Genomic DNA, 27,958 nt, shown 5'->3' on the forward strand with positions numbered 1-27,958 from the left:
GTGGAACAGAGTGAGGTCACTGGTACTGTTTGTGCTTGTGGGAATGCTGTTCTCTGTGTTTACTTGTGTGGCTGACTATGTGGATATATAATGTATGTGTGCATATCTGCAGGTGCCTATAGTGGGTACATGCTCACCCTTACTTCTAGATGGACCTGGGAGCACGCAGCTGCCGCAGCCTCACCACTGTTGGGTTATTGGATTTGCAAACTTCTAACACATCATAGGTGTTAACATAAGATAAATACATAAGGTATCTAGCACAGGTAATGGCCAAGAAGTCAAGAGCTGTATGTTTTTCTCAGGAAACAATTGTTCTCCTCCCTCATTACTACAACCTAACACCTTGAAGTGGGCAGCCAAGACCTTGCAGTGAAGGGAAATAATTACATTTTCCCTAGAACAAAAAGATAACTACAACCTAGGACCCTGGCAGTAACAGTGTGGATTGCAATTTTTCAGATGGTCATTATCATAGCTCAGACACATCCACTATTTATATTTGTCTGCTTGTGTGTAAGCAATGCTGTGTCACTATGCAGAACCCAAAGCTTATGACACCCAGGGCTCCTCAGCTCCCTGTTAAATAGTAAGTGAACAGAAAACTATGCCTCTAGGGTTTCAAAACAGCAATCAGTGGAGGGTAATCTAATAAGAAACGCTTAAAAGGAAGGATCTAAGGTTTTATCAACATCACTGACTTGTTTTGGCACCTCTGTATGCTGTTCTGAAGGCTGTGCAGTCAGACTCCTGATGGAATGAATCTTGCTGTGTTTCCTGGAGATAAAAGGAAAATCACATAAGGAGCTATTTTAGGTTTTTTTCTACAATCAAGAGACATACCTCTTTTAAAACAAAATCTTTGAAAACAGCTTTCATGAAAGTTTGCTCCAAATCAGATTAACATTCCTCCTTTCTCCAAAATTTAAATGTGCTATGCCTTGCAAACATACCATTGTATGAAAAGAGAGAGGCACTGAAGCAAAAATGATCTTTCATGTACACATGAATCATAAGCAATGAACTGTTGTTATGGTCTTTGTGGCATTTTGGCCATTACTTTCAGCACACTGAGAGAAAGATGAGTTCAGACAGAACTGGCTCTAGCAAGGTGGAAGAGTTTCAATTTCCCTGGAGATCTCTTCCTTGAGGTTGCCTGTACTTCTCCTGTTAAGTTTCACTTTTACTCCGAGCCAAGTATGGCTGTTCACAGAGATTAACCCCACCAAATCAAACTGGGAGAAAGTTAACTGCAATGGTAGGACACTCATTGCTGAAAACCAGATTGAAAACTATTGATTTTAAGTGAGCTATAGGTTATGAAACTTCTGCCAAAACATCCAGGACCACAGAGATACTATACATGTGATAAACTGTCAAACTAGCAAAGAAGAAATGTTTTAGTTGGACTGCTGCCATAATCTCAAAATATAACTATCTGGAAATCATGACTTTTCTTTGATTAAAACATATTAGGATAGTCCATTTATTTCCTCTCACCTTTCAAACTGCACTTTCTTGTGCCCTCCTTCCTTAACATAGTCAAGAACTTGCTTCTGAGTCCGACCACTGGAAGAAAACCGTAGTTAAAATATTTAATACAATATATACCAGCAAGCCATAATAAACACGTATATGGCCTGCACATGAAGTCACAGCAACCAGAAGAGATTTGGCACAATCTGCAGAAACCAATGTTAAGATCATAAGAAAAGGGACCTGGTCAGATACGCACAGATTTTTACCATTTTGTGTGTTACTTGCCTCTTTTTTTTTTTGCTATGGAGCTAGTTTTTGATGTCATTTCAGAATTGCCTCAATTCAGTTGTGTGCCTTCTGTAGGATACTGCATTACTGGGAGGTCACCACAATGGAAAGGGAAACAAGGGTTTAGTTTTTCTCTCATAAAAAAAACATTCTTGAATTCTTTTTAGTCAAATACCAGCCATATCTGGTATCAGTAAACTCTGGAAGCAAGATGAAAACCCCTGAAATGCATTTCATTGCTCAATTACTATTATAAAACACACCATTTTTTCAGAGATTTGGGCTGGAAATCCCTTTCTGTCCTTCTGCTAAAGGGTATGAAGAAGTAGTGAGAAATCCCAGCACCATCTATTGTGCAGTTATAAAGTCCAAAGCACCGGAAATCCGCACCTCACGAATGCCAAATCCTTCCAATTCATTAGAGGCTTTCAAGGCCTGGAAAAAATTATTGAATGTAGTAGCACAGATCACAGTGAGTGGAGGATGTAGGCAAAACCTGCTTTCCAACCAGGGGTTAAGCTGAATGCACCTACACTGAATTTTCTTTTTACTCAGGCAGAAAGGTAACAAGTTGTTTACACAACGTCTTTCCATCTTAATTAATTGATCTTGCAGGCAGCAAACAAAGTGGGAAGAGAGTTAGAATGGCTAAATATGCTATGTTCTTGTGCAAGGCACCTAGAGTGCATCATTTTTCTCAGCAGAGAGTGTTTCTGGCTGTTCAGCTTATATCAGCTTTGCAAACAAAATAAACTGTATGAATAAAAGGATTTCCCCCCTGGCATACACAATACAACATCTACAATGAGGCTTCTGCCAGTGTAAGGGAAAAACCCGAATCAACAACCCAACTACTGAAAATTTCTGTACAAATACAAATCTCTACTCTGATATATAGGAAAGATCCCATCGCAGAAGCAGAGGATTCTAAGAGTGCCAAAGAGTGCCAAAAAATTGCTAGCTATTGTTCCTTAGAACACAGGTGAATTTTCTTATGTGAAACCAGCTGGAACATACATAGTTTATATTTTACCTCCAGAAAGCTACTTTGCAACAGCTACTACAAAATTAATGCAGAGTTTTCCTCAACAGTGTTCTTTGCACTGTTCTGGCTGAGATGATGCAATGGAAAAGATAAAGGAGCAAACTACAGTGTTAAAAAGGGGAACTGAAAATAACAGGTTTGATCCTAGACCATTATGGATGTGATTTTGAAATGGAGAAGCAACAAATGTGGAAAGTAGAATGCAGGTCTTACCTGAACCTAAATGAAGAACCTCTAGAAAAAAGAACAGGTTTAGGCTTTGGTTTAGGTTCTTCAAAAAGCCTGAAAAAGGCATGATGCTCCACACAGATCTTCCAGAAAGACTTGCAAAAGTCTCGACTGGCCATAAGAAATTCTAGGGTGTCCTGGAATGAACTCTGAAAATTGGGATAGCATTTCAGTGTAAGCAGGCAAGCAACATACATTACAGAAATCCACTGATAAATCAGGCGCTATGCTACAAAAACAGACAAACAAACAAACAAACAAAAACAAAAACAAAAAACACCAAAACCGCAACTTTTCTATTTCCAGCTAATTGGCTTCAAGCTAAACAGGCCTTATCTTTCCCACTTTGAGACGTCGCTGATTGGCCTGTCAGTATCAAAGCTATTGCTCAAACTTCCTTTCTTTGGCAAATATGACAGAGATAGAGCAATGGTTTGAATATTAAACAGAAAACGTGGTTTACATTCTGTAACTTAAGAATTGATGATACAGTACCAGCGTTGCAGCCAGAAGATGACTCTAGGACATTCTATTATGATCAATTCAGTTCATGTTTCCTGCTCACTTGAGGTGAGACCAGGTTGATGTGCACAGTACCAACAGTGAACAACAAGCAATTAATTAAAAATCAATTAAAAACATATATTCATGACATGATAACTATGCATGATCTATGAGCAGAAATGTAACAAATAACCTTTTGTCAACTTCAGAAATTCCTGACAAGGACTTACATTCACATCAGGCCGCAGTTTGATAAGAAAACGTTTCCTCTTGAAGCTCAACTTTCGAACCTTAGCCCAGTTGAAGGCATTGATCTTGGTGTGACCCTACAGAGAACAAAGCCAGCAGAGTTCAATCACTTTAGGTCTGAATGAAGAAATCTAAGCCACTAAAGAAAGCTTGTCATGAATTAATCATCTATTCACTTTACTTGGAATGATGATATTTCTTCTCATTCATCCTCTGATAATGCATCTGATGCTGCAACTGAAGGCAGGCACTAAGGGTCAAACTCTTCTATATAGGACTAGGTGTACTGAGTTTTTGAGAAAATACACAACTCAGTATCACTGCACAAGACAGAGTGGACTAGTGTTTGCCCAGATGATGCTATCTCGTGCCACTATGCAGACTACGGTTTTCAGTGGACTAAATCACCTTCCCAAGGTGCCTGACTCTCTTTCCACCAGCTACAGATAATGCGGGGAATCCAGGCACATGGATGAGGTTATTTCCTCTCTTTGTGTGTCTACAGGGCAAAATAAATATCCCTTTAAATACTACTTAACTCTGGGGGAAAAAAAAAAAAAAAAAGAGAAACTGCAAGTTTTGCATTGGAAGTACAAAATAGTGCAAGTACTTTGACCTTTCAGAGAGAGCACCAGAAGCAAAAGCAATCTAAACAAATTACTTGTCTCTGAAGAGTCACAAAATACTTTTCTGAAAAAAGCAACCATAAGAAAACAGCAAGAACCATAAGAAAACAGCAAGAAAGAAATTATCTTCATAATACTCCAACTCCCAGCCACTGAATCATTAACCCCTACACTCCAGAAGTTTCACTCTTAATCTATGTTAGCAGGTAGTGGAGGTATTATTTTAAAATATTTATTCCAGCAGTTTGTTCAGTAAAGACTTCAACACAAACATGCCTACAGCACAGAACAGAAGTTTCAGAGAGCTACTACAGGATTGCTAAATGCAGAAACCCACGCTGATGCTGGCGCCATTACCAGACAGCTGTAGGAGTAATGACAGTGTAATGATCTCTGTTAAGTCAACCAGCTGCCTAAGAATGACATAATTAATCTCCTTAGAATAATCAGCAGCACTGACACTGATTTCTAAATAAATGACAGGCTTTAAAAGAAGACTGACTACAGCTTATGCCATTTGTGAGTGAGCCTTTATTTTCATTGAGGTCATTCCAATCAGATCCTCATATTTCAATTTTTATCAGTGATATCCAAAAATAAAAAATATGAACTTCAGGCTCTTGACCTACAAAGTGGTTGAAGGAAGCCCTAAGCCTACTGACAGATGCCCATTGCTGGGCAGACTCCAGCAGGTCAGAGGCTGACTTCCTTTTCAGCATTCAGTCAAGGACCTTGATCCAGTAAAATTTCCAAGCTTTTCAAAAGCTTTAAAAACAAAACAAAACAGTTTTGAAAGTCACAAACACATTAGGTCAAGAAGAGATGTCTGACTTTTAGAACTTGATAAATCAAGCCCTGGGCTTTCAAGCCACAGCTTTATGGAAGGATCCCAGCTGTCTGCTGGGACTCAGTGAGGTCCATGCTGTTCTGTTTTGGATACATACTTTCACCTTGTAAGACAGTCTTAATAGAAAGGACTAAGCAATTCATTAGTTCAGCTGATGAAAACACTGTGGGGGAGCCAGGGAAGGGCCTGAACCTAAACTTACTCGAGTTACGTGAATTTCTAACAACATCTTAGTGTTGCCATGCTTCACTTTTGGGGTTTTACTAGCAGCCCACGTAGTTATCAGGGATTTTTTTTTTATTTTGCTGCCTTTTTTTGTTTCTTTGGATGGTTTTTGTTTTTTTTTTTTAATTTTGATCTCAGATCATTCGAGTCAGACATTTCTGGGTTTGTTTGTTGCTGTTACTTTGCTTTATTAAAGTCTGATAGCACTTGATAAGGTTGGAAACACTGGTGTTTTAATTATAGTGAAACAGTTAAAATGAATTGTCTTTACTGACAATGTATAAAGGGACGTTTTAAAGAACAGTTTTCTTACTGTTTTTAACACAGAGTGAGGTAAGCAGCATGCATCTGAAATGGATGGAGTTTACACCAGCTGACTACCTGTACCTTCACAATTGTAAAAGCCCAATTTGTTACTTATCTAATGGGAACTGCAGAGCGAGAGCATTTGATAAATTTACTAGTGTTGCTCCATGAGCATTTACTAGGCTTTCCTAGGGTAGGAAAGGAAAGAAACAGAAGAAAAATACTTTAAGGGAAAGAAGTAAATTCATGGATTCAGCAAAGGTACCATGGTCACGGCTGGTGAAGGAAATTGTAGAAACTCTGGCAAAGTAATGCTACAGAAAGCTTACGTTCATTACCTTCATCTGTTTCCATGTACTCCAGTTGTTTGTTGTTTCACTTGTCTCTGATTTATACCATTTAGTATGCACCATGCCTGCGAGACCTACCTGCGGCTATACATGGGAGGTGTAGGAGCATGACCAACTTGCAAATGGTGAGCTATGGATCAGTTTGCATCTTGAACAGCACATTGTGGATGCAGAGGGAGTTCTACCCTGTGCATGCAAATAAGGTAAAAATCCCTGGAAGCAAAGGACCTAATGCGGCTAGAACTGCATTAAGGTCATTGTTAGAAAAAATCTGGAAGTTTCTTATTTTTCCCAACCAGACATGGCTGAGGTTCTGAATTCTTACTGCTGTCAGAAATCTCTCTGCTTTATGAAGTACAAAATCATGTCCTGAGCAGCTCTAACCTGAAACACCAGAATGCCTGTGTTGGCAACAGCCAGGTTGATTTTTGTCCCTTCCCTGTCCTTGGCTGCATGCAAGCGTATTCCATACATTTCCAGCCGACGGGCAATCTCCAAAAGCTGGAAGTCAGACTCTGCTGGTGTCTGTCCCCTTGAGAAAGAAAACAGAGAAGATATACAAATTTTTCACACCTTTTAATAGAGATCGAAAGGTCCTTCAGAGAACAAAGAGAGATTTGATCAAAGAGACTGAAAACTGTCAGAAGTATAATATCTGTATGATTTTATTATGTCCCCAGTCTTATATCAGCTAGAATAACAACGTAGTCTAAACCAATACCAAGACTACACAGATTTTACACTTACAAATTTTGATTGCTCTAATTCTGAGACACTTGATACAGCTAGATTTTTGAACCTTTAACAGAATTTACTGCCTCCATTTGTATTTTCCATTGGAAAGAATGCAACATTTCTAAAAAAAAAATTGATGAATGGAAGGGTGTAAGGATGGTGTTAATTGTAACAGTGAATGCAATACCAAAAAAAAGTAAAAGAGAGGCATGAAAACCTTACTATAAATGTTAGGAAACCATAAGCACCACATTAATTGTGATGAAAGTATGAAAAACTGATTATTACTGCTATAGAAATTACTACCACTCACCTATAATTCGATCTAGCTCAAAAATGAAACTGTCCAAGTCTTGAAGTGTTCTTGACAGAGAAAAGATACCCTTGTGTCCCTTGTTTGTAATTCTGTTAACCATCTTCTTACTGCTTAGCATCTTAGGATACCAATTTGCATCATCATCTCCAATTCTATTCCCCCAAATCCCTAATTCTTCAAGTACTATGTGCTTTTCCTAAAACCATCATCAACCCCCTTCTTTACCATCTCAAAATACAGCACAGAAAGGTGAAAAGGCAACATTCAATGTCCTTGAAACCAAAAGACTGCTGTCAGAAATGCCTGACTAATCAGTCATGATTTGCAATCATACCTGCACAAAATCAGCACTGAAGCATTTTGTATGAAATAGACTGTAAAATAACATCATGCTTGAATGAATATCAAGTCAATTGCACTTTAAACATCTTGTTATGATGATGGGAGAAGGGCAGGAGTAACCTTCAGAAAGTTCAAGGTTTTAACAGTTTTTCAGAAGCAACCTTTGAGAAACCCCAAAACCCAGATCTCTTCTGTACTTATGATCTAGCATATGCTTGCAGTTAGAACTATTCTACAGGAAAAGAAAGCCAACAACAAGAACAAAAAAGTCTTACATGTGGTTACGGTGAAATTCCACAATTTTGTCTTCTAGTGCTTCTTGATGAGGTATATACTTGTTCTTCGCTAAGTGTTCACGGTCTATGGTTTCATCAAAATCCCCAATCTCAGCTATGGAGAATTTTAAGAAAAGTCTATTAAAACACTATATTAAATGTGAATAATCTGGGCCATCGAGAAGTTCAAGACAGCTGGGAAGAGGCCAGAGAAGCAAACCGTTTCCTGCATGGCGTGTCATAGTTTTACAATTCAGATTCCCTCTACATTATCTACCACACATGACTTCCCTGTTCCTCTGCCTTAGTATCTGGTATGTGAGAAGAAGTCCAAGGATTCACAGAACCACAGAATCATAGAATCGACTGGGCTGGAAAAGACCTCCAAGATCATCAAGTCCGAGCCTTGGTCCAACTCCAGTCCATTTACGAGATCATGGCACTCAGTGCCACGTCCAATCTGCATTCAAAAATCTCCAAGGAAGGTGAATCCACCACCTCACTGGGCAGGCCATTCCAATGCCTGATTACTCTCTCTGGAAAGAAGTTTTTTCTGATCTCCAACTTCAATTTTCCCTGGCAGAGCTTGAGCCCGTGCCCCCTTGTCCTATTGCTGAGTGCCTGGGGGAAGAGACCAACCCCCATCTGGCTAGAACTTCCCTTCAGGTAGTTCTAGAGAGTGAGGAGGTCACCTCTGAGCCTCCTCTTCTCCAGGCTAAACAACCCCAGCTCCCTAAGATTAGGAGGGCAGCTTCCTTCCATCTACCACAATCAAGTAAGTAGCTGTTGGGTATCAACTGAACAAATGAAGCCATCAGTGCTACCTTGATTTCTGTGTGGAATGGGGCGGCAGTACCATGAAGGCCAGCCCTAGTTCAGCAGAACTCATCCTTCTCTCTCACATTCATGATACTCAGGTGTCTTTCCATGAAGCAGCCAAGCACAAGCTTCCTCCCTTCTCACATTTGTAATCTTTGAGGGAAAATCTGAAAGGTTCTCTTTGCTTGTTTTAATGCAGGATTGCATTCCACCTTATGGGGTTATGAAACATTTGTCTTCCTCTAATTCTGCAGCAGTTTGAGACACATTCTGTCTCACTCCTTCTCAAAGCTGCTCCCATCTGCTGCAGGTATTCAACACTGTGTGTGCAACAGTATGTCACACCCACCTTCCATTTTGCAACCCATTCAATGAGATTTCCTTTTTTTGGAAGGTGGGGGTGGCGAGGGGCAGGCAATTTATGTGTGGGTACCAAATTACTATCTTATTGCTTGCTATTCTTGGAATGCCTCTGAAAATCTTGCTATTGGTTTTTCGAGTGAACAGGCATAGCAGCTTCTGCCTGCAAACCTAACGGAGTAACAGCCACATCACTGCAACAAAGGCTGCTACCTTGGTAACATCAGTGAAATTAAAATACAGTGGCCACAAATTAAATGCAGGTTGTAGTCAGACACGTTGGACAGTTGCCCTGGAATATCACAGAGTCAAGCTCAGATACAACTGCTTCATCCTCACCTCATTCTGCCAGTTAAATGAACCTTTAATCGACTTCTGTTCAAAATAAGTTGGCATAGAAAAAGGGAAGGATTCAGATGATGCTTAAAATATTGGGAGGGCTTTCTGACAAATGTTTGCCTGAGAACAGATGTACCTGCAAATGTAGAGGGAAGCAATAGCCTTGTGTAGGCAGTGAAGATGAGGAACCAATATCTTTCTGACCCAAATTGCCTGCAGACACATGATGACATTTTATATTTACGAGGTCACAGATGGGAAAGGGTTGATAACTGAGACTGTCTGATTTCCACCCCCTCACTCACTCTATCTGCTCTCAATAATTCCTTGAGACAGTAGAAATACTGCAGAACACTTGAGAATTCCCCTTTTCAAAATTGTCCGCATCTCAGAAACAGCTCCCTCTTTCCAGTCTTACTCATCCCAGAAACACAAATCTTTAGAGTTTTTTTTAATCCTAACTCAAAAGGCAAGTTTCTGTTCTTAATGAAGTCATAAGCCCACCTAACTTTGCAACATCTCAGATAACATGGGGCTGGTTTCTTTAAAATGCAGTTCATAACCTGTATGTCCATGTATACAGCTGAGCTTAACACACCTCCTGAAGGCTTTTTTCAAAGTCAAGGGCAGAGAAGACTCTTACTTCACCTTTACATTATTTCTATAATGTTCTCAGCATTTGTTAACTGCTAATCCATTATCAAATTTTTTTTCTGGCTTTCAAGTTACCTCTGAATTTGCTCTCTCTGACCTTGCACTCCACAAGCTTTTACTTCCCTCCTTATCCTCCTTTTCCACCTTAAATGCCTTTCTAGTAGCACTCCATCTAGAATGAGATGGAGTTATATGGTAAATATTGTCAGCCTTACACATAACTATTCTTTAAAATCTTTTCATGTGATTTGGCAAAAGATTTACTTACACTGCTGATCCTTTTTATCTTGTAAGTGCTTTACACCAGGCTGTATTCTGTCTGCATTAGTACTTCTGGTATGCCTAATTCTTTGTATTTCTCCCCTTTTTCTCTTATCACAGAACCACAGAATTACTTAGGTTGGAAAACGAGTCTGAGATCATGGAGCCCAACTGTTAACCCAGCACTGCAAAGTCCACCACCATGTCCCTAAGTGCCACATCTACACTTTTAAGTACCTCCAGTGATTGTGACTCAACCACTTCCCAGGGAACACTGTTCCAATGCTTGACATTCCTCTCTGTGAAGAATTTTTTCCTGGTATCTAAATCTAAATCTCCCCTGGTACAACTTGAGGCTAATTCCTCCTGTCTTAACCAAATGTTACCTGGGAGAGAGGCTGACCCTCACTTCACTGCAACCTCCTTTCAGGTAGTTGTAGAGAGCAATAAGGCACCCCTGAGCCTCCTTTTCTCCAGCCTAAACACTCCCAAGTCCCTCAGACACGCCTTATAAGACTTGTGCTCCAGACCCTTCACCAGTTCCATTGTCCCTCTCTGGACATGCTCCAGCACCTCAGGATTCAAGGTGCAGCCACACCAGTCCCAACCAAGTACAAGGGGATGATCACTGCCCTGGTCCTGCTGGCCACACTATTCACCACTGGCCTTCTTGGCCACCTGGGCACACTGCGTTGCTCATGGTCAGTCCATCTTCTTAATTCACACACTCACTGTACTGCATCATTTGCAGTATCAGAGTGTCATCTCACTTCTAACACTTTATACAATGATTTTAAGGAATTTATACAGTGCTTTTAAGGTATTTTTAAGTAGAATGCTTCAAATATTATTCATGTTAATTCAGCAGAAACCTATTTGCTGTCATAATAACAGTCTATAACACTGATATAAGCTTGCATACATAATGTAAGGGTCTCCTAGAATCAGATATTCCCCATGGAAACTGCTCATTGGCACAGCATCAGTAAGACATGCAATAACTAACCCGCATTCTCAATCTTTCCACTTTGATATCATTACTCTTATCATCTATTTAATTTTATTTTTGTTGCAGAGAAATACATACTATTTCTTTTGCTATTGAATAATAAGATAGAGAGAAAATAAATAAAGACAGCCATGTGGGTAAAATACACTTATAGAATCTTACCAGAGAAAAATTTAACAGAAAAATGTTCATGAGACACAGGATGGATAAATAAAAAAGATAGTCACTAATTTCCAGCAGAGGTTTCTAGAAAACACTGCTATGCAAAAAAGGAAGAGGGGAAAAATCATAAACAGAAAAAAAAAAGTCAGCTTGCAGTCAGGAGATGGCAAGGGGCAGCACTGCACGTGCACCATGAAGAATATCCCTCAGTCCAAAATGGCAGTTCAGATTCTGTGAAAACTGTCTCATTTCCACATGATGAATCTGTCGCCTCTCTTCTGAAATGATGAAAAAATCACTGTTTTTCAGTGCAGATGTAGCTTACCTTGCTCTCTCTTTAAGGAGAGCATTGTATTGTATTGTATTGTATGGCCAGACTTCGCGAACAAAGATTTGGGAAGGGGTCTCCCCATGTGGGTGTGCCCTTCCAGCCTGCGCAGTGGAATTTTTTTATTTATTTTTTTTTAGGTGAGGCACAGTGTGTTCAGAACTGGCCCCTCTGTAAAAGACCTAAGGTCCATTTGCCACGGTCGAGCGAGCTTGGACAGTGACAGTCAAGTCCTCAGGACTGTCACAGCACCCGGTACTGACCGGGGCTGACCTCACTGAGCATCCGAGATGTGACGGGATGGGATGGCAGGGAGACATTGAACTGCCAGGGGATGGTCCCCGCCGAGACTCGAACTCAGGTCCTTGGGATTCAGAGTCCAGAGTGCTCTCCTTTACACCACGGGACCGCCCCACAAGGAGAGTATTACTTGATTCCTAAAATCCCAATTCAGAATCACTTTGCACTTCAAGCATGCAAGTGGAAGGGACAAAGAAGTAGAGAGAATTTCAAATGCAACATGATCACTTCCAGCAACCATGGAAAATTATTTAATGCAACAGCATAATGCATCTGAGTAGCACAAGAGCAATGGTGATGATTTGCCATTTTTACACACTCAGAAATGAGAGCCTGCATAGGTGTGTCAAGGGTATAATGGAGGCGTTTTGAAAAACCACAGAATTAAATTTGACTGGAAAGAAGGGAAACAGAGAGCTTGTAAAGGTGAAAGCATATCCTGTGTTTTATCCTTTTATGCTCTGGCTTTAGGAAAACAAGCTAGCAGTAGCAATCTCAGCAGTTCAGGCACCAGAGCTGTCAATGGTTCATTAAAGAACTTGGGTAATTAATAAGGTACGAGTAAGACATGAAACAGGATCTAAGTAGAGATCATAAGAAAGCAATGCACATAGAATATAAGAGTTCAAGAGAGGATGATTATGAAGCAATACCTCAAATGAAGAGAGACACATGCATTAGAGTGTCCTCTCCTCCCTGTCTTTATTTGGTGCACATTTAGTAGAAAACTCAGCCTCCTAGAATGCAGTGTAGCAAATGAGACTCAATTTCCCCAATAAGATCAGCACCTTTTTTCCCCTGAAATGACAGCAAGTTAGAACCAGCTTAACCAAGGAAAGAAATACAGTTGGTGTGTTGGACACTGTAATGGGACAAACTAAAAGACAAAAAACTCACTAGCCAAGGATTTTAATTTTTTTTAGAAGTCTGCTGCAAAAATACTCAGCTTTAAAATGGAATGAGAAATATAGAATTTCACAGCTTCTTATTGCTACTCAGTCACCCTGGGCAATGACAACCATAGCAAACAGAGAGCCTCGAAATACCTGCTTTTCCAACAACAATTGATGAGAAAATGCCCTAATACTCTAAATAGACTGTGACGAAGGATCATGAATTTTATCTGTTCATCTCTACAGAGCTTCCTAATGTGTTTGTTGACTAACTTCAATACAACGACATTACAATGGAAATATGCAATACTGTTTTCTCCAAATGTTTTTCTCAAGATGAGTATTCATCAAGTCTTGAAATGGAAAACGTGCCAAGCAATGTGGCAGCTAAAAGGACCTCTGATGTGATGAACCAAGTTAATATATGATTTGACTGAACTGTCTTATTGTGCATATTTTGCAATTAAAAAAAAAAGCTTAAAATCTGTTGTTGTTCTTTTTTTTTCTTCCCTGTCAGTTTCCTCTTAGGACTGCAATTTAGTCTGGCATTCTAAGCATGTTCATTCTCTAGATAGCATACAGATCTTCAGGAATTTGCTTGCTCTGCTGACATGATGCAAAGTATAACAAAACAGGAATTCAGAAGAATTCAACATGTTTGTCACTGCCTTCAAAGTCTACTTTTTAAATTATCTTTGTCAGCCTATTGAATGCAAAATGCAAATCCAATGTCCAGAAGTTCTTATTTATTTGAAATAGTAAATTATCTGTATTTGAATGCCATCATCCACAAGTACAATAAACTGTCCACGTGGCTTAAACCTGTCCCTACAGCAGCTAGTAACAGGTAATCCTGCCAAGCATGTCCACTCAATCATCCTTTTTATCCTTCTGGAAAGAATTAAAAAGGGAACTTACACTGTACTATGTGTGAGATTAGGAGGGCAGTGCTGGTATCATTACACGTTAACCTTCCCTGTGCCAGGTCCTGCTTCACTTGCAATGCAAATAGGTACCTGCAAAACAAACGTGAACAAAATGCTACATAAAACAGGAAGGAAAGAGGGAAAATTATTTCAGCAACACGTCTGGTTTTGACTATATGTTTCTTTCACGTTTTGGAATCTTTTAAGTGATCTGAATTACCTAAGTTTAGAGGCTAAATAAAACACACAGATAGAGTATTACTGCCATTAGTCATACACAGTGGCTGCTTCGCAGAACCAAGATATCTCTATTCTTCCCTCCTTTGGAACCAGAACAATGAGATGTGACAGGTACTAAGTACTCAGCAACTGCACAGCAAGCAATCCTAGATAATGCAGCTGCTTTTAATTATGGAGAAATGACACATAAACTGATTTTAGAGGTATCACTTGGTTCTTGTAAAGTAAAATGAGAACTCTAAACTTCCACCTTGGCACTCACTAGGAAATGACGCAAAAATCTTGATGAAAGAACTCCAGCTTGCTCTGATACCTTTGTAGCCCTATTATCTGCATTGCTGTGTACCAGCCCTTTTAAATATTGCATCCAATTCTACACTGATAGTTTAAATGCAGAGGCAACCTAAATCCGTGACATGATTTCAACATTTAAATTTATTCTTGCTTCAACAAAACATGAAATGTTGTAGTTCCACTCAATATCAAATTCTTCCTTACAAAAAAAAAAAAAAAAAAAAGAGCTAGCAATGGGCATTTCTCCTACGGCTGGGATAAAACCTGAACTGGCTAGATATGTTAATAGGCATTCTAAAGATTGCAGCTTCTTTGGAGAACCCATACTGCCATCTCAATAGTTCTAATAAGACTAGATTTTAATAAGTTCCATGAAAAGCTCTCATTTGAACTGTGAATTTCTGAATGAGGAAAGGTAGGTACACAAAATAAAAAGGGCAAGCTGATTTGAGGAGTATGGAAATGTACTGTGTATGTACATACTGAAATAATAGAGTAGATCTACATAATGTCCTTTTGAAACCTGCAGACATCTGCCTACCTACAAAATTCATCTTGCTAAAAGAATTTAGCACAAAAATGTTATATTCTCTTCTTCAAGTGATGAAGCAGTTCCCTGTGGATATGCTTTCATATCCTACACACTGCTGTGTACATATACTCAACTCCCCTGGCATACATATGTAAAATGTAACCAAAAAAGTCATTAGGATTCAGAGGCACATCTCCAGATGCAGAAATAGATCACCAAAAATCAATTTACAGTTCACATACTAAGCAACTGATGTGCAGGATGTCTATTGGGAAACAGAAGTGTTTCATTAACAACATCACATTGTGAGTTTTCATTCATCCTTTTATTCTTTTTATTCAGTTTTTCAAGTAAATATCCCTTCTCCTTACCCCTGTATTTCTACTTTTCTCTTTCCAGGCTATCAAGTGATACCAATATTTTTTCCCCTTTCCAATGCTCTATTATCAAAATGAAACATGACAAAGATAAACAGTGAACATCATAAAAATGGACTTGTTCTTTATAATGCAGGTCATAAGGACACCAGACCTCTTTGTAAAAGAGGACTTTGTCTTGTGAGAGGATTGAAAATAAAAACTAATAATGGAAATACTGAATCACAATGGAAACATGTAATTAATAGTATTGTTGACCAAAAAAATGGCTGAAAAGTTGCAGTGAAGAAATATTGCAACAAAACAGTGTTTCTGACCATAAAGGACAGAAGGACCTGTTAGTGATAAAGAACCTTACCAGGTCCCTCATACACCTATTTACTCACAGAGAAATATGACACTCTGTGCCAACACAGTGTGAAATCCAGAGCTTAAATGGAGTTTTTGAAAAGCATTCAAAAGAAATAAACCTTTAAGGTACTCTGTCTGCATATGTGTGTATCTGTCTCTGCCTTCCTCTTATTTTTCATTCTATTCCTTCTCCTTTCCATTTCTTCACCTCCAAAGTTACACTTCAACCTGTTCAAACCTCTGGCATGTATTGGCTATACAAATAGGGTTCAGTGCTGCTGCAAATTGGCAATTGATTCAAAACAGCTCTTTCCCAAACGCGGGTGCAGTCACATGTGTCTCTCAGTAGAGGGGTGACCAGGGAGGCCAATACGTGACTTAGTCATGTCACTTCCAACACCACTGCCAAAGGTTTTAAAGAACTCTGTTGCCAAACTGACTTCTCTTGGGGTTAGTAAAGCTCTCCTCGGACTCCAGATACAAGGAGGCAAAGGGCTCACACACTTTGCAGAACCTCTCAGCACAAACTGCAACTGAATCTTAGGGCCTATTTTTTAAGGTGCATTCAATGCTGGGACAAATGGTATCAGGCTAATACAAAGAGGGAGTCATCCATCTTCACCCAGTCATCTCGAATTCCCTCAAGTTCTCCCCTCTGTTCATCAGAGATTTAACAAGAAAAAATAGTCACACAGCTACTAACCTTGTCAGTTCCTCCTGCAGCTGAGCGTGGTCAGGTGGGAAGAATTTTACCACAAATTTTACAACAACATGCTTCGGTCCTAGGGGAAATGTCAAAGGAAGTTAGTAAACATGAGTAACATGCTGGCCAAATTTTATTGTGCACAATGGCGTACAAGGGATGATTCATGGAATATGCAGTGCGTACAGACAGGCTAAACTTCTGTCCTTTGTTAGTATGCAGGATATTTGGAGATTGCCCAATAAAATCTACACACAATAAAAGAGAACAGTAACTTTGTCAAGGGCTATTCTGCCAAAACCAAGTCTAATTTAGTAATTACGTGAGTTGCTCCAATAAAATATATTATGTGTGTCCATTTTCCTTGCTTTGGAACAGGAGGGAGCTAAAATACACTCTATTTTTCAAGGTCACTAACAAATTACTATTTCCTTTTTAATAGCAGCACATTTGTTCCAACTTTACAAGTACAACCAGTGACAAAAGAACCAATGCATCTTTGTCTTGTGAGAGGGATAGGTGCCAGAACATACACTCAGACTAATATGACCAGAGAGGCACCTAGGAAAACTTAAGTTTCAATAGCAAAGCTCATTAGATTAAAAACTTGGCTGATATTTGGCAGAGAAACAAAATAATAAAAACCTTTCCTGTTAATTTCTAATCCTTTCAAAGCTAGTGGCTATTTAAAATTTCCTATCCATTCCCACCACCCACAGTAACTTCCCCTAAAGACTCTATCCCAACTATTCCCTCCTCTTTGTCTCTAATATTTCCAGGTTCTACAGCAGTGTGCCACACAGTTGCAATACACCTCCTAGCTCCTTCCCAGTAATAACATCTTTGTGTTCTTTTTCTTCTATCCCAATTACTGCCACCTGTCAGCAATGCATGCTTCATTTAATCCTTCTTTTACTGTACTCTTTTTTTTTTCTCTACAAAATTGTTCCCTCCACTGTCATCAGTGCCTCTTCTAGTGACTGACTAAACCCTCAGCCTCCTAAGGTGGCAGCCCCATCATATGTTCGTGTGACATAACCTCACATCATATAGAGTACATCTTTTAAGGACAGACTGGAAATAAAAAAAACAATTCAAACAAAATTCAGTGGAGAAATTTGAGAAGCTAAAGATTGCAACTGACAGAGTCCTAATTTATTCAAGTACTCTCAGGCTAAGGAAAAAAATGTCAACAAGGAAGTACTTACTTCTAATCTGTTTCATAACAGGCTTCAAAAGATCAAGCCACACCTGAAAACAAAAGAAGGTGGTGTTATCATCTCTGAACAAACTATCAGAGGAGCATTTTTAATAGCAACATTTAGATTATCAGTTACTTATTTAATTTTTCCAGTGTGGTCATCATGCTTTCCTTATTAACACATAGTGGGTTTTCCCTATAAAACTCTGGAATGTGCTCAGGAAACAGCACTGTTAATTGGCACAGCTTTTGAAGTAGTACAGATTCAGAGTACGGGGAACAGTGCGGAAATATACCCCTTACTTGTCTCAGGCACCAACAATCACAGCAGGAACCATTAATTTTGTGGAAAGAACAACAGAAATGAAGAATATAGAAAATGGCAGTCCATTACTGTCATTGTGGTCCCATCCTAGCTGATCTTGAGAAAGGTAAGTGAAAGGGGCTGGTGCTTGCCTTTGAGCTGGGAATGCTGAGCAAATGGAGAAATGAGAAGATGGCAGCCTCCTGGCTCTGGGAACACAATAGGAGTCCCACTGTGAGGTCTGGACATAAATGTGGAGCTCTCTTGCTTGGCTCCATGAAAATAAAGGAGCCTTCCTCTCACTACCTGTGAGAGGAATGTCTTCTCAGGTCACAGGTATGAGGAAGACAACAGCACAAGGTGTGGGTGGGAGAAAGCTTACTTTTGAGTTGTGCAACATCTTCTCATTTTTCTATAGACCTGGGAAGCTCAGGCCCAGACTTCCTTTACTGGGGACAGTGTAACATCTGCATATAGTTCATTTTCTTCTCTTTTTTAACAGCCATTTTCCAGGACAGTGTGTGGGTCTTTCTTTTGACTTTCAAAAGGGAAGAAGAAGGAAGAAATAGAATTTTCAGAGCCTAAATCGCCATCCTGCAGTCTTGAGTCAGAAAGGCCTTAACAAAACATTACAGAAAGCAGAAGGTAAAAGCCAGATGATTCACAGGGTCTGGAGAAGTGCAACAGCTCACAGTCTTTGGGCAGTACCTATGCCCAAGATTTCTACTTTGTTATCTCACTAAATTGCACAGAGCCTCCCTTGCAAATGTCTGGAATTTGTAGAACACCCTACAACCATCACAAAGGTTAAAGCCATTAAAAAACAAATTAACTGACTCTTCCTCTAGAAAAAGAGTATGTATTCAAATGATTCCTTCTTTGGCCTTTAATAATATTACACTATGCAGAGACTGAAATGTACTCAAAATATCCCATTTTCTAAAATCACCTGAGAAGCCAGACAGGAACAGGTCTGTATCACTGCTGTAACTGCTCCAATGCTTTGTGACATTTTTATCATTACTAATACAAGTGCTTGAATTCTTCTTACATTTTTCAGTCTAGGAAAGTATTTTTCTTTTTTTTCAGAGGCTAAAGAAACTTGGTTATCCAAGAATAGGAACACAGTGTTTAATCACATGTCAAACTGGTTCTGAATCACTTTGAGAGTTCAATAACTTAAAACTTTTGTTTCAGAAATTTTGCATGTACATAATCTGCAACCAAGGTCAGGAACTTTGCCAAGTTTTGTGGGAGGGGAAAAAAGACATCTCACATTTGAAATAGCCAATTTACAAGATATGGGAAGTAATGTATTTTACGTCACACACACACACACACACACAAAAATCTCTTCTCCCCAGAAGGATTTTATGATACAACATGAGCACACAAGTGCATCATTCCTTTCTTTACTTTCCCAATCGTCCTACAAGCAAGTTATAACATCCTTGGACAGACTGCTGGGTACTACAAAGGCATGTATTGAATGCATGCAGGGAGAAAAGTGGGGCAAAACAGAAATGTTACCACTATCACCAAACCCAAACAATCAAAACTTGTGCATCATGCAACTCCCACACTGTATCTAAACACTAAGTCTGAAATTGGTTTATAAACTGGAAATGAAAAATGATGTGAGGACTCAATTAAGATTTATGTTTTCAATTTTCTCCAGAACTACAAAGTCTAGATTATTTATTTGTTAAACAAAGGCTGGCATTCCACGATGGTGACCAGATTTCAGCAGCTGGAGAATTGGGGCAGATATCAAGTGTGATGAAACTCTGTGAAACTCCAGGCTTGGCAACAGTGCCTTGTTCCTCCTTGTCCCAGTGGGAAGTGCAGCCCTCAGACCCTCCACGTTATCTCCCATCTTCAGCAGATCTTGTCTGCTACACTCATGGCATGCTTGAGTGTGTACAGCTGCCAGGCATCTTGACATACAACTGCCAATATGTCAGATATGAGATCTGGAGCCTTGCATGTTGAAATAAATACAGCTGAACTGTGACTATATGACTTCATGTACATATGATTACATTCAAACAAATGCGCTCTAAATATTTATTTTCCCCTTTTTATTGCACTCTACATTGGTAAGGCAACTCATTCTGTTCAGATGATATGAATGCAAAATAAGCATGTGTGGTTTATTTCTTAGGCACACTATTAACCACAATTTTTTTTTAATTTGCACAATTCTCAAGTTCTACATTATGGCCATTATGGACCCCAGAAAATTTTAAGTTCCACGGGAATTCACCTCAACTGCATCATATAAACTGGTTACAATAATTTAAGTGTAAATAATACCCTCAGAGGGCTGCTCCACATTGAAACAACAATTCATAATCAAATCTTCTGGTTCAGAGTTTCTGTGAGTTGCTTTCAGGTGACTGAAGGCATTAGTTCCACTGAATCTCACTGTTCTTTGGGCATAGCTAACAAGATATGGGTGAGGTTTGTGATACCTCCTCATTTTTCAGGAACAAAGACTGGAACAAACCAGCAAGGATGGGTGTTGTAGATATTTGGCTAGTATTTCCTTTTGCAAGAGTAGGGGCCAGGTGAGTTCCCATGCTCAGTGCATGGAGCCATTTTCCTTCAGGTCAAATTGGCAATAGCCTTACAGGGTTTCTTCACCTTCCTCTTCATCAGAAACCTGTCTCTCCCACTGTGATTGTCTGGACATATTTCCAGCCAGTCAGTTCCTGCCACTGCAAGGGCCTCAGGCAGTGGCAGCACCTCAATCTCTTCTGTGTTCTGCCTAAAGCAAATAAACCTTTCTGTTTTCACAAGACTGAAAACTGATAGTTTACTTGAGATTTCTGAGCAAAATACAGAGGGTCATCTATTTAAATTTAATGACCTGTGAATCAGAGAAGGTTGAACAAATAACCTCTATTTTCTAAAAAACAACTATATACAAAAGATGTTAGAATTTGTTTCAGTTTTACATACATACATCAGGAATGTCAGGATGTCATTTCTAACATGACTACATTGACCCTCTGCTATAACAGTCGTGTACAATAGCACTGTTTTGAGGAGTTATGTTAAGCTCTCAAGCTACCTAAAACATTAGCCAAGGGTATCTGCCAGAGTACTAAACTTTCTAGTAAACTGCTTCATATAATTCCAAGAGCAAACTGTCAAGCAGATCACTTCCAAAGAGTGACATCCATTTTTAAACATTTCCTCTTTAATTGTAGTTAACCTAAAATACCATGACCCGTTTTAGTTCAGTTTTAATGTCTATTCTCTAATGTCTATGCCTGTCCCAAGCCATGACAGACAAGAGATTGTTACTGTTTATTTCATTAAGAAATATTGTTCCTTATGCATATTTAGCTAGATGGACAGAAAACAGATTTTTTCCCCCCTTAATTGCCCAAACTCATCTCCTTTATGTGAGCCAGGCTACAGGTCCCAAATTCACCCAATAGGCATGCAATTCTCTCTATATCAGGATGTACTGGTAAAGCATTCCAGGTAACTAGCACACATGCCAGTAGGTCACACAGTAAGACTGAAGTAAAACAAACTTCAAAAAGAAAGTCATTAAAGGCTAAGAAGTCATTAGCCTTTGGCTTTCTCTGCTACATGATACTGTTGGTGCAGTGCCTGAATGTTGCCAGCAAGCTGATGTCAGAGTGCAGGACCAAGACACCTGCCTGTGCCACACAGCTCCCCAGACAGGACTTACCATCAATTTATTTGGGCATTTGGATTTGCTTTCCTTTTTATTGATCTTGTTATATTTTATCTATCCCTTTTTTTGTCCCACAATGTTTTTCATGAACTCTATCACAATCATTGCAACTACTCTGTCAACAGAAAAAGATTATTTCTGCACTTCAAATCAAGCAGGACTGTAAAATCAAGAATTGAGGCTTGCAACAGTCCAGCCTTTGGCTTCTCTACAGCAACTTATAAAAACAAAATGCTTTCCAAACTTGTGTCTGAATTGGCTGTTATTTTCAACACAGATGAAATCTGACAGGAGCAATCAGGTTTTAAAAACATTTCTTCAACTCCAGTAGGCAAGAACAATTTTTTTTTTTTTTTTTTTTTAGAAAAAGTCCTTTTCCTTTTGGAGATTGAGGATGAAATATATCTTAGAAGGAAGAAGCAGAAGGAGAGAATACAATGTATATGCAGAGGAAAACCAGCTGAAAATTAATCCTTTACATACCATCATCTTTTTATTATCTGTAAATTCAAGGCCAAAATAGTCGCCTTCAACAAGGTTCAGGTGGTTGCAAACAGCCTCATGTAAAACTTTCCCTGGAGCTCTTTGCTGTAAGAAGAAAAGAAAGCCTAGGGTTACAAAGATGCTTTTAATTAGTGGCAGAAAAAATATTATACTAAAAAATTATTCACCAAACAACACTGTCAAAACTGTTTACAAAATCAGTGGATAATGCAATGGTACCACAGGGCAGTTGACAATAATTGCATTCATTTTAAAGCTACAGAATATACCCATCCATCCCTGGATGGCAGCTCTGAATCCATCTTTAGTGTATTTTTATTTTTTAGGGGAAAATACCATGAAATAGGAGAGGTAGAGAAGGAGGATTTGGGATATAGTTTTCTTATGTCTGCCAAGGCTAATTTCTACTATGAATTTTGCAAGATAGTTATTTCAATGCATGACCCTTCAAACCATGCTGGGTGGTGCTATGTACATCTATGTACAACATACAGAAACCAGAATGTTCACTGACAGACCTGTCATACAAAACCCCAGGGACTGAGGGTTTGCTGGATGCTGCTTGATACACAACAGGCTCAAGTCCTGGGTTCTGACTTCACGTGGGCTTATTCCAAGCCTCATATTGTGGGGCACTGAGGCTGGTCCAGGCCTGGCTAATATTACCCTACCAGAGCTGGCGAGTCATTTGGAGGAGTCAAGAGCAAGCATTTCCCTGCAAGAGCTAAAAGCCTTCCCTCTGTTAAGACCAGATGTTCAAGCCCAATATTAGCTCCCAGAGCCACAGCTCTGCTGATTGTAAGGATTCTTTTCATGGACCCATCTGTTAAATCCACACCTGCAGAAAATACTGTAAATCACAGCTCACCAGCAAGTCTTCTGCAAAAAACAATCTCTGTACAATCATTGAAATAAAATATTTTTGTTCCTTGGACAAATGCACTTTTTTAACTCAAGAGGCCCTGAAACACTGATCTGCACTCACTTCAGAACAAATAATAACCCATTATATTGCACACAGTAGCTCTGCTGCCGCTGGAGACACATCACATCCTGGACAAGTGCCCTTGTATTCAACCTACAGACTGGCCTCTTTCCTTTAAGCTCCGTAAATAATTACTAGAGGAAAATAAAACAGCAGTAACCAAGCAAGGAAAAGAAAACCATTAGAGGTCAGCAGACCAGTTGACCTAGCTCAAACATGAGCCTGAGCCCAAGTTCAGGCATCTCCAGGCAGTGCGCATACCAACAGCATAATTGTGAGTGGGTAGCTGCTCTGTCCCACCTGCTCCCAGATCGACCACTACTCAGTTTGGTCTCTGTTTCACTGGAATACCCAAAACCAAATGAACAATTTTTTTCCACCTAGGGTAATACCTGGTTTTCAGCCACAACCCAAAGGACAAAACATCTTTCCAAAGGTAATTTATCCAACATTTTCTAATATGAGTTGTAAATAGCAAACATTCAGCAGTGAGTCTTTCACAAGAGAAACTAAAATGATGACATTTTTCTACAGAAAATGCAAGATATTTGTGCCACCACAGCAACACTGTCACCCTGGTGCTGCAGGACACAGTGACTGAACCCTTCGATGCTGGTTGGTTTCAAAAGTCTGAAGGGAAGAGCCAAGCTCACTTCTCCAAGAACTTGCTGAACAGGTTTTTGCCCAACACACTCCCAGTACCTCTAACAGACCAATGCCACCAGGAAGCAATGTTCACTCAGATTATTTTATTAATTGTTTCTTAATGTTTGCTGTAGCAAACATTAGCCTCATGAGTACTGTCAGAAAACACATCAAGTACAATTGCAGATAAAAGTACTAATTTTTTTCAGCATTTCATCATAACTTTGCAGTAACCAGAGATAATACATACCAAAATGCCAAGTAAGTGGAAACAAAGAAGACAAGGGAGGAAAAAAAAGCATCTACTTTTCTAGACAGAGCCCTTTTGATCTGATGCAGTATCATCCAAAATAAGTCTCAAGTGCAAGTGAATTTGAATACACTCACTTCACATTCTCCAGCTTCATTAAACTGAAAGCAAGCCCAAGTGTCCACCACCCAGCCTGCACTAACAATTGTATGTCAGCTCTACAAAACAGTTTCCCATATTTTCCACTCCATCTATCACTGTACGGAGCTTCCTGGTTAGTACATTTCTTTGGAGGCACAGAATAATATTAAAGACATTAGAGTGAGTGTAATAATGATATTACTTAGCAGCTCTGAAAACCCAACTAAAAATTATTTAGAAGCAAATACTGCTGCTTCTAGACTAGTCTCAGGCCTTCACAGTTTGGTTGGGCCTGCTAGATAAAGGAAGGATGTGTTTCTCAGTCACTTTCACAGCAAGAAGCTTTCCTACTTGTGCACAACCAAAAAAGTGGATTTATGTCTTGCTAAAGTATCTGATGGACTCTTGTCTAACAAACACCAAATCTCATAATTTCTCCCAGGGAAAATAAAAGTGTCTATGGGTGCCTGGAGATTTTTGATCCATGGGAAAAAAGGCAGAGAGCCCACCTGCATTACCACACTGCCTAAGGTTAGCTGAGGAGAGCACACCTGTCTGATCTCAGACCATGAGTAAAAGCATCTGATTAAAACCTACTGAGTGTTTTCATAAAGTTTATTTTTCCTATAAGCATTTAGATGATGAAACAACAGTCTTGTAGTATTTATGTCACTTGGCATTTTCTCTGGAGTATGCCTCAATAACATGAAATGCTTCTTACTCTGGTATTTGTAAATATTATTATTCTAAACTCATCTTAGCTTTGATCAGTCTACCTCAAAATAAAATCTGACAGTTCTCTCAAAGGAAATGCTGTGCATATAAAATCTGCTGAGATTCAGAGCCTGATGAAACTCCAGTCTTGGAGGACGAGAAGGAGAAGTACAACATCCACAAAAGCAGGAACTCACAAGGTTTCAAAGAGAGGTTGACTTAGTGCAGTTCCATGACATCCCTACTAAAAAATTTAAACACAATAAAGTAAAAGTTCAGTCCCCTGGGTATGGAAGCAAACCAGGAGTCATTCAGGGCACCGCAAACACGAGCTGACAGAGAAGGCATTCAGGAATGAATGTGCAATACCAATGACATCATCTGTAGCCAACAGTTGTGCCTGACTTCAACATGGTTACAAGGTCCATGAGAAAATACTAATTTCCACTAAACTTGGAAGGCATTTTCAGACCATCAAGTGTGGCCCTGCTGCCATGCCTCAAGGCAGCAAGCGCTAGACAAGCTGTCCCACAGACCTGTGGCTGCAGAAGCCAGAGCTCGGCTGCATTACCTGCTCCATGCCAGCACCAGTCTGATCCATGGGGGACCATGAGTCCCCCAAAACAGCCACACATGCATGGCAGGTTGTAGGGTGGGGAAGGGCTGTACTGCAGCCTATGCTACAGGAGGGCCAGTGAGAAAGCCCAGACCATTTCATGACCATCACAAAAGCCTCATACACTGGAATGAGGTAAAGTCACCAACAGGACCATAGGAAAGGAAAGCCAGGAGACCTATCTTCTGCTCATTTTGTATACCATCGAATGACAGCTCACACCAGGGAGGGAAAAACTCATGCAAAGGTGAAGATCAAAGGAGAAGGATGAGGTATGCAAGTGGGACATTGACATGGAAGTATGGAAGCAATGAAGGCTGGTACCAGGACTATACCTTCAGAGCACTTGCTACCAGAGATACCACACTGTAAGACAGTGGGGGAGAGCAAACAGAAGAGCATGATATACTCGTGGAACACAACTGGGAGAAGGTCACATGCAATACATAGGAGCTGGGAAGCAGCTGCAGCAGGTGGCAGTCCCCTGCTCCTGTTTCTGTTGACAGCCAGATTCCTGTATAATCAATGCAAAAATATTGCAGCTCCAGAGGGCAGTTCTTCCTACCCCAAACAAGCCATCTGAGCACATTGGCAGATGTGTGAGCAATACAGTTGTATCTTCCCTATTTCCTGAACAACACAGTTGTATCTTTTACTCCTGACAAAAAGGACAGACACATGTGTTACAGGGTTTGTTTTAGACAAGGTGAGCCCCAATCATATTGATATACCAGGGAATTACTTTTATTCTTTTGATGTGGTATTTACTTACACCAAAATAATATTATGAATTTATTGCAGAGAAAAGAAGCTCACTGATTTCCAGCTACACATCCTTATTGCTTAATGTGTTTTGAACTGGCCTTTCATTTAGCTCTGTGAAATCACGTTTTAAAAGTCACTTTACATTTTCAGGGAACATCAAGTTCTAAATTATGAATAATGTGCATCACCACATTTAGCTGCAAGCTATAAAGGTACCCAGTTGAACTAGCCTGCTTTACACATTACACAGTCAACATTTTGCTGTCTGCTCATTATCTCAGTCCTATTCAACTCACCCTCTCTCTACTCCCACCAAAATCCAAAACTGTACATTGCTTTCAATGGTGAATATTTTAATAGGTTCAAAAATTCTTTCATGCTCTAGCAATCATCAATCATTTACAAAAGTCTCCTTCTACACACTTGTTTAGACCATTCTTTGGCACAGAGTGCCATACAGAATTTTTCGTAAAAAAAAAAGAAAGTACACAGCTTTATCTGGAAGAAGACCAAACCTTTGAAAAAAATGAGTTTGGACACATTCCACCACCCAATATTTTATGTAGCAATTACGTCACTAGTTTTCTACCCCCAAAAAATTTACATATTATATATGTATATACACGCACACACCCCCACACACCCCCACACCATTCTTTTATCTGTCCAGCCAACTAACCTCAGATCCCAGCCTGAACAAGTTCTTTGGTTGAGTGGTTTTTGTTTGTTTGTTTGTCTTTAATATTACTGAGTAGTAATACTAGGTTAGAAAAAAGCCAAATAAAATGAACACTTTCTCCTGAACATCTGAAAAATGTTAAGTCCCATTTTTGGTCAAAGCGAAAAATGAATTTCATGTGGAAATACAGACTGCTCTTCTTCAAAACTGAAAATGGGTCAGAAAAAATGTTTGGTGGGTTTTTTGTTGTTTATTTTTTAAGTACATTTGCTTGTGTGATAGTAACAACTGATAAGGAGAGAAATATACCTTTATTTTCATCTAAAAGAAAACAATACATTAGTCATTCATACCTGTTAACATATAAAGGCAGGCATTTCTTCCATTAATATTTTGTCCCTATAACCTTTTGGGTGCTCAAATGCTCTAAAATGAAATGTGATAATTTGGTTATGCTAAATATTTTACAAATACTTAAATATTAAATTGTACAAAGTTTAAAATTTTATTTGCTCTTTCATGGTTAACCACCAAAAAAATAAATCCCTTGAACTGATCAGCCTTGCAGCTGATTTTTAGACTCTAATTTAACAACTGCATAGAAATTATCATGGAAATTTCATCCAGTATTTTCACTACTATTTCTGAAGTCATATACAGCTGTAATCAATACTAAAAATAACATTCTTAACAGCTTAACTTTTCTTGGTTATTCAAAGCTGTTAAAAATTGTGTATGGGTGTACTGCTCTGAAATGAAAGAAGACCAACCAACAAGTGTTCATGATAAGCAAATAGTATAAAAATAACCTCAAAGATGAGATTGAGCCACAGGGTTCTTAAACAAATAACCCTGTCAGAAATTTATACTTCAAAGAAGGCTTGAAAACTACTCACAGGAGAACAATGCTGTCAGCATCTGAAGACAGATTTTGTATTTTAAACAGTTCTTCTTTCTGCGGTAAATTGAAATGCATAATCCATATTTAGCCAAAGTCTATTTCCTGAAAGGTGGGATTAAAAGCAAGAATCACTGGTCTAAACATTGTTGCTCTGGATCTAATAGTACCTGGACAC

The 27,958-nt window shown here is 39.3% G+C and overlaps 1 protein-coding gene across 4 annotated transcripts in view; it reads right to left on the bottom strand.

Moving 5' to 3' along the window:
• The window catches only part of FARP1 (FERM, ARH/RhoGEF and pleckstrin domain protein 1), a 209,997-nt gene that overhangs the window by 48,303 nt on the left and 133,736 nt on the right, over positions 1-27,958 (bottom strand). For 2 of the 4 annotated variants that reach the window (XM_071549227.1, XM_071549219.1), the window contains exons 3-12: positions 22,067-22,171; positions 17,572-17,614; positions 16,364-16,442; positions 13,859-13,956; positions 7,816-7,930; positions 6,532-6,679; positions 3,775-3,870; positions 3,026-3,189; positions 1,501-1,569; positions 714-777 (exon numbers count right to left, since the gene is read on the bottom strand). In XM_071549227.1, the coding sequence (XP_071405328.1) occupies positions 714-777; positions 1,501-1,569; positions 3,026-3,189; positions 3,775-3,870; positions 6,532-6,679; positions 7,816-7,930; positions 13,859-13,956; positions 16,364-16,442; positions 17,572-17,614; positions 22,067-22,171 (981 nt within the window). Of the gene's footprint in view, positions 1-701; positions 778-1,500; positions 1,570-3,025; positions 3,190-3,774; positions 3,871-6,531; positions 6,680-7,815; positions 7,931-13,858; positions 13,957-16,363; positions 16,443-17,571; positions 17,615-22,066; positions 22,172-27,958 lie in introns of all 4 variants that reach the window. The other 2 variants (XM_071549210.1, XM_071549200.1) reach the window with 1 other exon arrangement.

The sequence above is a fragment of the Pithys albifrons genome, chromosome 1 (assembly GCF_047495875.1).
Source record: "Pithys albifrons albifrons isolate INPA30051 chromosome 1, PitAlb_v1, whole genome shotgun sequence".
In the NCBI taxonomy this organism is placed as follows: domain Eukaryota; kingdom Metazoa; phylum Chordata; class Aves; order Passeriformes; family Thamnophilidae; genus Pithys; species Pithys albifrons.